At 44.7% G+C, this 11,462-nt stretch overlaps 1 protein-coding gene across 1 annotated transcript; it reads left to right on the top strand.

Annotated features, from left to right (window-relative positions):
• The first annotated feature begins 1,069 nt into the window (after positions 1 to 1,069).
• Positions 1,070 to 10,278, top strand: LOC147614519 (uncharacterized). Its single transcript, XM_086780469.1, has 4 exons — positions 1,070 to 1,274; positions 1,666 to 1,792; positions 9,509 to 9,581; positions 9,740 to 10,278. The coding sequence occupies exons 1-4, from the start codon at positions 1,259 to 1,261 to the stop codon at positions 10,013 to 10,015; spliced, it is 492 nt and encodes a 163-aa protein (XP_086636595.1). The 5' UTR covers positions 1,070 to 1,258; the 3' UTR covers positions 10,016 to 10,278.
• The last annotated feature ends 1,184 nt before the right edge of the window (positions 10,279 to 11,462 follow it).

The raw sequence follows: 11,462 nt of genomic DNA, 5'->3' as shown, positions 1-11,462 counted from the left end.
ATACAAGATAGAGCATGTGTTGAAAGCAAAGTTTGAAAGCTTGGGAATGTAGTTAAAGAGGGTCAAACATGTAAAAGCTCCAACACCCATGATGGTGAGTGTGTTCTTCCAATAAGAAGAGGGAGTGCCCTTAGATAAGGAGTCAGTGGATATGGACATACCTTTTCACATGTAGTTAAAGAGGGTCAAACATGTAAAAGCTCCAACACCCATGATGGTGAGTGTGTTCTTCCAATAAGAAGAGGGAGTGCCCTTAGATAAGGAGTCAGTGGATATGGACATACCTTTTCACATGGACACACCAAATCTGAGTAGGAAGGACATAGTGTAATAAATGGATAAACCCACATGGGTATCTAGGCACTAGTGGCTTCCTTGGCCTTGGCATGGGGAGCAACATTTGTCATGGGTGCCATAGTCCACCTTGTTGGACTATCGGACTAAGGCCTTGAGACTCTGCTACGGTGGAAATTTGACTCTCAATAATTTAATTAATTTTTTTGAGGCTGGGTTCAAAAGTTTTAACCCCTAGGGGTTGACTTGAACCATCAAGGAGGAGCTTTTATGCTACGTGTTCAAATGTGTACTTGAAATTCAGAAACTACACAAGTTTCTTTGGCAAGTGGGATGTTCCCGATGTGTTAACCTAGGGTTTGATTACTACTATCTCATAGTTCTTTTGAGATATCTATTGGCTAGGTGGCTTTCAAGGGTCAAAACCCTTTCTATAAAAAAACCTTCGTGACATGGGTGGGAGAAATGCCCTTTGTGAACCTAGTTTCTTTTTAGGAAAGAGTGTTTGAGCCAATGTCATGGTGCTAGCTTGAGAGGTTCACAAGGCATGTCCATCTTGTTCTTTGGTCTTTCCCCCTTGTTGAATCTACTCCCTAAGATAACCTTAGTGGCAAACCCTTCTAACACACATACAAAATTCACAATCTCACTTGTAAAAAATAAATTTGTAATTTTAAAAATCGATAAAATTTTAAACATTTTAGTTATATTTTGATGAAAAAACATTTTAAAATTGCAAGTTTTTCGATTTGAGAAGAAAAATATTCTTCTTGAACAATGCTCTGTATTCGTAATAATTTCATAACATGTTTCGTAAGCAGGGGGTGGCGTAAGAGTTGAGGATCCAGTCTGAAGGACGATATTCTTTGCAGCAGCCGTAAGCTATCAAGCCCTCATAAACTTGCGATCGCGCGATGGCCGCTGCTGTGCCTACCTCTCTGTCGCTTCAACCTCGTTGCAACGAATGGGTCAAATACAAGGTAGTGTGCCCTTCTTCCTGTAACCTGTCCACATCAGTTTATTTCTGTGTGTGGGTGATGGGTGGATGGATGAATAAGTCCGTGTATTATGTGGATGGGTGCATAAGCGCTTCTAACAGTGATGGTTGTATGATGGATGGATAAGCCTGTGTAATGGTTGTGTGTGTATATATGGATGGATGACTTTGTTGATAAGCCTGTCTAATGGTTTTGTGTGGTTGGATGGATATGCATGTGCAATGGTTTTGTGTGGATGGATGGATAAGCCTGTGTAATGGTTGTGTGTGTCTATGGATGGATGACTTTGTTGATAAGCCTGCAGAATCGTTGTATGTGTATCTATGGATGGATAACTTTGTGTCGATGGCTATGTGTGTGTGTGTAATTTCAGCAAAAGTGGCCACTGATGAACGTATCAGGCATATATCAGATCGCGTTTTCGACTACTTTGCACATCAGGCTGGAACTAATACCCTAAGGTTTCAAGAGCTGTACACCGCTGTTCTTCTAGTTTACAAGTGAGTAGCAGAACCCCATGCCTAGTTTTCGGCATGGCTCTCTAACTTTCATTCACATCATGGGTATACCACTTACATTACAACATTGGCTATGCAATACGATGCATCTAAGTATCTTCAAATTTTCATGGCTGTACAGTTGGTCTACACTTGCATATGCATTTCACTGGATACCACATTTTTTATAATGGATATATTTACCAGTCTCACCTTGGTTTGCAATTGGTATCTATTGCATGTGCGTACTACTGTACATTGCATTTCAAATCAAGGGTACAGAACATCTTGTTGTTTTTCATTTCTGGCCTGCCATGGTTAGGCCTCAGTGACACTTGTTGGGTCAATGTTGTCAATAATATTTTCAGAAATGGTAGGAAAGAGTGAATATTTCTTGGGGTCATATTCTAATTCCCTTAGTGCTAAGCTTCATTATGGCTGAGTCTGCCCTGCATAACTCAGTACGAAGGCCGTTGTGTGAATATATGCTCTTATGTGTGTGTGTGTGTGTGTGTGGAGTGCGTGTGTGAGAGCATATCTTGATACAGAGTTCTACACCCACTATTGGGCAGTGATGACGTTAGTGGGGATGTCGTAGTATCTAGTCCATACTATGCATAATAGAGTTGATAGTTATATAGTCTTGTGGGTTGACTACCATGAGTATATAACATGCACGTTCCTATAAGGTGAATTCGGGCATGACCCGAAACCTGCAAAACAAAGCCATAAAACGTGTAGGGGGTGTAGGCCTGACTCACCACCCAACAATGACAGCCATGGGCAAAACCCACAAGACTTGGCTGTTCCCACCGAGCCACGAGCTGAGCTAACTAGCAAGACGCACCGACCAATCTCTACTCCATGACGTCCCATACCGCCACGGAGCCACCCTCGCGGGCCTTGAGACTGCTGTCGGCCTCGGCTGTATGAAGTAGGTGCACATCTGCACTATATCCAGGCTCCTGACCACAGAGCTCTCGCAAAGACTCGCGAGACTCTGACTAACTGTTTGACCTTGGCCACCCTTTTATAGGCTCCTGGCCGGTCACTGGGCATCCACACTTGGGCGCCTACTCGTCAGTCCATCCCTAGACCAGCTCGCCTACTCGTCAGTCCATCCCTAGACCAGCTCGCCAATCAACCTGCCGAGCTCCAAGCTACCCCAAGCCTCGAAGCTAGTCTTTTCTATATAGTGGACTCTCTATTCTTGGACCTCTCACAGCAGGCGATGTACCCAATCATTTGGTTGGATCTATTGCAGTTTTACATACATCAAACACGGGTGTCTCCTTCCTCCGAGTTTGGCACGAAAACCTAGTTTTATGGGGACCGCTTCTTGAGAGTCCCCGAGGATGGTTTCATTGTGATCCCAAGATACATATAGATCTATGTCACATGCCATGTGTATCGTGATTGGCGAGCTCATGGTGTCGTGTCACCACCTCAGGGTCAAAAGTGGTAGAGCTAATGCTACCCCACATGAGGATTGGATATGGAAGAGTATGCACCACATGATAGGTGGAAAATGAGGCGCACTACATGCATAGCTGGTCAGTCTACTATGAGATATGGGGGAGATTCCACTGCCTCTTCGGCGCGGGGTTTGGTCCACTCGCAGAGGTGATGTAGTTTGATGATGAATATGCATGGGCATGTACTTATTATTGGAGCTTAGACGTCATGGGGATGCATTATTGAGACAACATGTCGAGAGGCAAACCTGACATGATACTTCCGAGAGGGCCATTAGAGATATCTTGAGTTGTTATGCACCCACATTAGAGCCCACCGCTAGCGGCCCGGTCGTAATGCTCGACCTAGAGCATTACGACCCTCCACTAGATAGATGCGAATCCGGGAGGTTCTGCGACACCAGCATATGCTTCCATCACAAGGCCAGATACTCTCTTGGCTGTTAGATCCGCATTGGTTGAGGAGGGCATCATTATTAGTTGATCATGGCTAGTTTCTCCCATATAGGGTCAGTCACATACTGGCATCACATCTGTATATACTAGTGATGGTCGTTTTTTTTCCATGGCTTAGTATATCCATGGTATTGTTGTATCATTTATGGTCTCATAGACCCTTGGGGTCTTTTGTAGAAGTTAATATTACCTTCTCTCTCTCTCTCTCTCTCTCACACACACACACACACACACACACACATACACACACACACATTTTTTTTAATTTTTTATTTTTGGTGAAACCACTGTTTATATTAAATAGTAAACTGTACATTCATAGTCACCCGAAGTGGGTGGAACTATGAGAACGAACTAGAAAAACTGGGAAAATTCTTCAAACTGCTCAAGAGAAAGCTCGTCAAGATCATAGCAATCTTGTGTATTTCACCCACAGACGGACGGCCAGACAGAAATCTACAACCAGTTGGCCTTTGATGTGCTGAAGTGTTATGTCCACGATCAGCAAGGTAAGTGGGAATCATATTTGCCTTTAGTTCAAGCTGTTTTGAATGATTCTTTTTCTTCAGCTATTGGCAGGACTCCATATGAGGCAGCGTTCGGAAGACCATTCCAGTCGCTATTTACCAAGACCTCGTGTTTTGTACCCAAAGTGAATAGATTGACGGAGTCTTACCAGGAGATTTTGGAGTTAGTAAAGGAAAGGTTAGCTAAAGCACAAGAGGTCTACACTCGACAGGCCAATAAAGACCGAAGGGATATGAAGTTTTCGGAAGTTGATTGGATTAATCTTCGGATTATGAAGCAAAGGCTGAAACATGTGGGCAAGCGATGCCCAAAGTTGTCTTTCAGGAGCTTCGGACCTTTTTCCATCCAGAGAAAGATTAACGAGGTTTCAATGAACCCGTTCAACGATTGATTCTTATTCGTAGTGAACCCGCTTGTGGGGTTCCCGATGAATCGTCGGTCCGAAGAGGAATTTATGGAAAAGGGTTCTTTTTCCTTTTCGGATTGAAAAAAGACGGGACAATCACAAAGAAATTATCCGGCCTAACAAGACGAGCTTTTCTTGGGAGTGTGGCGTGGGTTACTTCGGCCGCAAGGGATAGAGACGGCGGGCGGGGGGAGGTCTCCTGTTGGGTGGAAGGGCTACAGCACTCATTTGTTAAATAGTTGAAGCTACCTCTGAGTTGGACTATGCATGATGTGTTTCACATCAGTTGGTTAAAGCCATATGCAGGTCCGATCCCTTCAAAAGTTAAAGACGAGGCGGAACCGGATATTATTGATGAAGCTGAGGTTATGGTTCTAGAACAGATCCTTTTGCACCGCTTAAAGCATGGCTCAGGCTGAAGACAAAGACAGTTCCTCACGAAGTTTCAGGACTGAGTGACCCATGAAGCTGTATGGCTGGACAAAGAGTTTTTCGACGACTATCCGGCGTTATTGACAGATTATTTGGAGGCTATGCAGCTTCCGTCAAGTTAAGCAGAAGGGGATGTCACGTGCATCCCGCACTTGGATGCAACGGAGACAGATCTGTACAGATGTGTCCAAGGTTAGGTGTGCATTGTCTTGCACATGAAACAGTGCCAGTCCGCGCTGAGTCTCCCTCTGGAATGATGTCAGTGGTTCTGAGTATCTGGTATGATACTGGATGCCAGACCACTGTGTAGACAGTTAGGGTTGGCATAGGAAAGGGGCCAGCCCATAGGGCTACCCCAAGGACAAATATGGGCACGGGGGGAGGTGCACATAAAGCACTTCAACGCCATTGAAGACCTAGAAAAGGAAAACAAACAGGGGGAGCTAGAGTGCTCCTGCAAACAGTACACGGACACCGATTGGCCCCAAAACGCAGTGGCGCCCCTTGCGGTATTTCTTTAATTGATTATAAGAGCTTTGATTACAATAAGGCTGGGAACTCAGCCGTCATAGTAGAATCCCTGAAGCCTGCGAAGAACCTGCATCATGGCTTCTTGTCCACTCGGCATCCACAAACAAGTCCAGCCATTGTTCACATCGAAAGACTCTCTCACATTGAGTCTGCATACAGAAGCTTTCTCCCATGATCAGGGCTGCCACAACCATCCATAGCCTCTCACACTATGAACAACGTCACACCCTGACACATCCAGTGCTTCTGCATCACAACACAGACTCCCAAACTGTCTCTCAAAAGAGAACTCGTATCACAGCACAGCATACCATACAGTCGACACACCTGTACCAACCCTCTCTACCTTCCAAGGGTACTATCCATCTCTGTCATGGATTCCCTATCCCCTGTCCAATCAGTAGCAAGGCTGTACCATACATGTGTCCATTCCTGTACCTTCTGCCCGCATGTGACCTATCTCCTGGAGAAACCCAAATACATGTTTCCTCCAGAAACCTATGACCTGTTTCCACATGAAACCCTTAGGCCTGTTTCCCTTTGAAACTTCTGTCCTGTTTCCATACAGAACCATTCATGGCACCATTCAACAACAATGCCAACAATAGCATGCCCATAACTGTAGGTCCCTCTGTTCCTTTCTAGCAGGAAGAAAACAATCTGTTCCATGAGCACGCAGCCATGCGAGCTTGCATCACTCCCATGCCAAGAAACATAACCAAATGACTTGTACTTGCAGCCAAAAATCCAAGCACATAGCTGAATTTGCTACCAAACAAAAACAGCCCATAAACAGTCCCAAAACAGTCCCGAACCCAACGCAAAGAGAAACTGAAAGTTCCATGAGTTGAACGCCATCGACATGATGTCTATGTTCATGAAAAACCAGCCCCTCCTTTCTGCAAAAACACGGCGTCTTCCAAAAAGCACACGCCTGCAGCCACCTTTCCGAACAGGTCAACATCAGCAGCCACCCGTACCTAATAGTGTGCAGCTGCCACCTGTATTAGCTGTCATACAACAGCCGCGTGTACCAGCTGTACCTGCCCGTACACCTATGCATGCAGTCGTACAGCTGTACATGCAATCGTACAGCTGTACTTGCAGTCGTACACCTGCCTGCGCCGACTGAATCTGTAACTGCAGCCACCTGACCTGCAGCTTCCGTACACTGTACCTGCAGCATCCGTGCACTGTACCTGCAGCAGCCGTACACTGCACCTGCAGCATCCGTACGCTGTACCTGCAGCAGCCGTACAGATCTGCACGAACTCTTCTGTGCGCAGCCAACAACCAACAGCCAACATAAGCAGTCGACTTCTCCTCTCTTCCATGCATGAGAACTTGCAGTGTGCACGCCTCCCAAAAAGCAAGAGAGAGAGGCAAGAGAGACGTGGGCCTCCAAAAGTGGAGTAGTCTCTAAAAATTACCCTGGGGCCTCTCAAGGCTTTAAAACCTTTATAACTTTAATTTTTTGCCCACCAAAGGTTATAAAACCTTTTTAAATTAAAGTATCTTTGCCCCCTTCACACTTGGGGTTGTCCACACATGGGCTTCCTTTTTAACTCAAATCTGATGCCATTCACACTGTCCACCATGTCCCCGTGCACACCTGCATACTGTCTAGAGAAAAACACAGGGTCATGACATGCAGAGCCACCCCCATAGGGGCCAGGAAGGCCTTGGCTGTGCCCACTAGCCATGGGATGGCCATGGAAGGGCTGTAGGACAGCCCTAGGGCTCCTGGACAGGCAGCCGACATGGTACACAGCCCTAGAGGATTGTAGGCCAAGTGTGGGGCAGCCCACCCAGGCTGCCCAGCAGCCAGAAACAGAGGCGCCTGATGGCCAGCAGCCTATTGGTGTGATGCGCAGGCATTTTTAGCATTTAATGCTGATTTACAGGTCGTGGGGTATTTTCAGTCAGCCGACTGGTGTTATTCCAGCCGACTAGCATCACTGAAGGGTATAAATACCCATTGCATATTCCAGTCCATTCATCTCATAATTCACCAACTGCTGAAGCTGAACAAAGGGCCAGGACAGCCAAGGACAAGCTAACGCAGAAGGGGTGAAGGATTGAAGGTCAAGGGCAGAGATCTATCTCATCCAAGAAGGTTCAGGTTCAGTTTGTTATTTTAGTTTTTGCATCATTCTGATAAAAGCAAATACACCATTCGTGGTGGGGGCCCTACAGAGGGTATTCGGGACCCAATACTGTGTCCTCTTCTCGCTCTCTCTCTCTCTCTCTCTATTTTTTTGCACATCTACATTCAGTTTTGTAGGTTAATTTCGTTGCGACAAGTGTGCTGTTTTTCTGAGCATTGAAGTTACCGATCTCCCTCGAAGCTTCCGCATGTTACAGCACCGATTTACCCAAGGACCAAGCGGCCGAAAGTTCGCGACCAAAAATGCATTTAGCAGTACCTCCTGGTATTCGGGACCTAATACCGTGTCCTCTTCTCCCTCTCTCTCTCTCTCTCTCTCTCTATTTTTTGCACATCTACATTCAGTTTTGTACGTTAATTTCGTTGCGACAAGTGTGTTGTTTTTCTCAGCATTGAAGTTACCGATCTCCCCTGAAGCTTCCGCATGTTATAGTACCGATTTACCCAAGGACCAAGCGGCTGAAAGTTCCCGACTAAAAATGCATTTAGCAGTACCCCCTGGTATAGCCAATAAATGACATTTCGCATTTTGGGTCCAAATCCCATCCGATCCATCACCCCAACTATGAAGTCCCAGTGGACAGTGTCAAATGCCTTAGCAATATCCACTTGCATGATTAGGACATCTTGGTCGGTGTACTTGGCATACTCAATACCCATGTAGGCATTTGCTATGTTGTCCATAAGAAATGAGCCCTCTTCGCTGGGGGTTAAGTCACCTGGTTCAGACTCAATTTGCTCATGGGACGCCAGTAGCAGTCTTTCGTCCGCAACAGTTCTGAGTACATGGGTGCGCTTTGTGCCCCACCGTTGTCTCAGTGATTCGTAGTGCTTCGCGCCTCTCAGACTAGTGTCTACCACTGTTGGTAAGTTTTCTCTCCCAAGACCAGAATGATTACCCCTGTCCAATGAGTTTACATTCATCCCTGGATGTCGAGTACTGTTTCCTTCCCCGCCATCTTTGTAGCTGTCACCTGTAATCCGTGCCGCCTGGGAACAAAGCCGTATTGTGCGTGGTGCAATCCAGAGTGGAGGTAGTCCTTAATGCGATTAACTATCATTTTTGTGACCAATTTATAAACAACTGGCATAAGAGAGATGGGTCTCGAGTTGCCTAAATTCTCACAGAGTTGCTTTTTTGGGAGCAATTTCAGCAAGCCTTCCTTTCAAGAATGAGGCAACATGTCGTCACGTCAACATTTATTGATCATGCATAGCAATGGAAGCTTCAATTCCGGCCAAAATGCATGAAAGAATTCAACCGTCACTCATTTACACACACACACACACACACACACACACACACACACACACACACACATGCATGCACGCTGACCTACAGAGGCACACATTCAACTGCACATCCTACAACCCACTTCACATAAATAGGAAAATGATCCATGTGCACTTCCCTAAAAGCACTCACATTGGAAATAACCACCACCTCCATTTGATACCATGATTTTCAATGCCACCATGTTCAAAGCAAAAAGAGGTGGGCCTTCAGTGTTTAACACTTTTCTTAATCTTATTTGACTGTGCAATTGGTGTCAATCTGTATCTTTACTCTGCATTAAAGAAAAAATCATAGATATAGTTTTGCATTAGGTTACACTATTTCATGGGCATATAATATAACATCAATTCGTATTTTGTATGCTATGTATACAAAGTTTCAAATTATGGGTATAGAATACTCATGCCTAACTTCCCTCTTTTGACAGTGATTTGAACAAACATTTTCCAGGCCCTCACTATGATCCTCCGACGAGGGAGGAAGTGCATGAGATTTTCAAGGTTCTAGAACAATTCTCTCTCTCTCTCTCTCTCTCTCTCTCTCTCTCTCACACACACACACACACACTCACAACATGCTCGCACATGCGCACACAACATAGATGTATGTAACATTTCACTTTCCATGTAACTGTATCTTTTCTTTTACTGTGATACAGAAATTTGACAAAAATAATGACAATGAGCTAAGCAAGGAGGAGTTTGCTCTATTTATGCAACAATTTACTTCAGAGGTAATAGGCACAGTTGGGAGGAGTTTGCTTATCTTTACTATTGTAGCACCAGCTTTGGCGTTTCTCGTGAAACAAGTTACAGAAGATTTACCTCGTGTGGGGAACCTTGTACGCAGAATTCCAACGCCTGTATATGCATCTATTGTTACTGCATTAGTTCTCCTGGTAGAAAGAGGAGGCCAAAAAAAGTGGAAGGCATAGGTCAATGCACTGTTGTCCATATAGTGCGCATTGTGATTGCCATGATGTGTGTATGACGTGTGCACCTTGAGTACCATGATGTGAGCACCGTACATTGTATGTACTGTGTCTATGGTATGTATTATGAGTTGTTTTGATACTTTCAAAGCACGCAAGCCTCGTGAACTGCCCATCATGGGGCATTTGGTGTACATCATCTAAGTGTTTATTCTTCTCTTAACTAAAGGATCCATGCAAATCAAATTGATGGTTACACATTGCATCTGAAATGATGACTTGTGTTTGATTTGAGCATCTTTGAATTTGTATATAAGGTAGTTTGTGGAATGCTTGTATCTCTGCGAGTTGTACTAGCATACATATGTGTCTTGCAGTTGAAAGTGATGATTTAATCCCATCCAGTGCTATCTGATGTTATTTAGAAGGTTTGGATCTTGTATGTTTGATGAGGCCTTATCTCTTGCTCAAAGTGTCGAGTGTTTTAATGACTCCCAAGCAGAGGCTTCTGTAAGCTTTATCAACATCATGATCGGAAGTCTGGAATCAATGAGAATAAAGATGAGATTTCCCCATGCAAAGAAAAGGTTTTTTGGTTAGAGGAGGTGGTGAAATGTCAATATAGAGAGGACAAGTGCTTCTATTGTCACGAAGTGGTCCATTATAAAAAGAACGAAGAATTGTTTCAAGATTCAGGCACCACTCAGATCACTTAGCAGACAATTTCCCTTAACCAGATGAGGACTTTTTCATGAAGGAGGTCATCAACTGGTTTGTACAAGTCTAAGGTCAAGGCATTGGTACTCTGTGTGCATCATATATGCTTTGAGAGCCCTATGAGATTAGTTGAGAAAGCCAAGCATATTAAGGGAGTAACACTAAACTTTGGAGTCTCGTGTCCATGATGCTGAAGAACATGTCGCTGTTGGTGGGCTTGTCGTTGCTGTCGTTAGACTTGACGATGGAGCCCTCCCACGGTTGTTACCGCAGGACAGGTTGTAGATGATCAGATTTGCTCGCCCAAACGTGTGGGCTTAGCTTGGCCACGCCCCATAAATGATCAGTACAATGACTATCTCACACTTCGGTTTTTCTGTCAACCTATTTTTATTCTTCGTGACTTGGTTATATGGGGACAGCAACACCGTGAGCTCTCCTCTCCCAAATTTGAATAAATAGTCAAATTTGTTGTCCCCCAAATCCCTTAGAGAAATATTAGAAGGATGGCATGTTTCATCCTTTGTGAGCTTTAGTTTGGATTCCATTGGTGTAGACACTGGCTTGCAGGTCTCCATACCAAACTTCTTGAGAATAGTCTACAAATACTTTTGCTGAGAGATGAAGATACCACCTGTTGTGGTCTTGGCTACTTCAATCTGGATATAGTGTAGGTATCCAAGGTCTTTCATCTCAAACTCAACTAAGAGTTTAGATTTGACAGCTGCAACAT

This window comes from Cibotium barometz, chromosome 42 (genome assembly GCF_041138505.1).
Source record: "Cibotium barometz isolate CiBa-2024 chromosome 42, ASM4113850v1, whole genome shotgun sequence".
NCBI classification, from domain to species: Eukaryota; Viridiplantae; Streptophyta; class Polypodiopsida; order Cyatheales; family Cibotiaceae; genus Cibotium; species Cibotium barometz.
This window is presented reverse-complemented; position numbering and strand designations above follow the sequence as displayed.

Coding starts and splice junctions, on each gene's coding strand:
- LOC147614519 (XM_086780469.1), top strand. Junction 1,793..9,508: donor GCTGTTCTTCTAGTTTACAA/GTGAGTAGCAGA, acceptor CTCTTTTGACAG/TGATTTGAACAAACATTTTC. Junction 9,582..9,739: donor AAGTGCATGAGATTTTCAAG/GTTCTAGAACAA, acceptor ACTGTGATACAG/AAATTTGACAAAAATAATGA.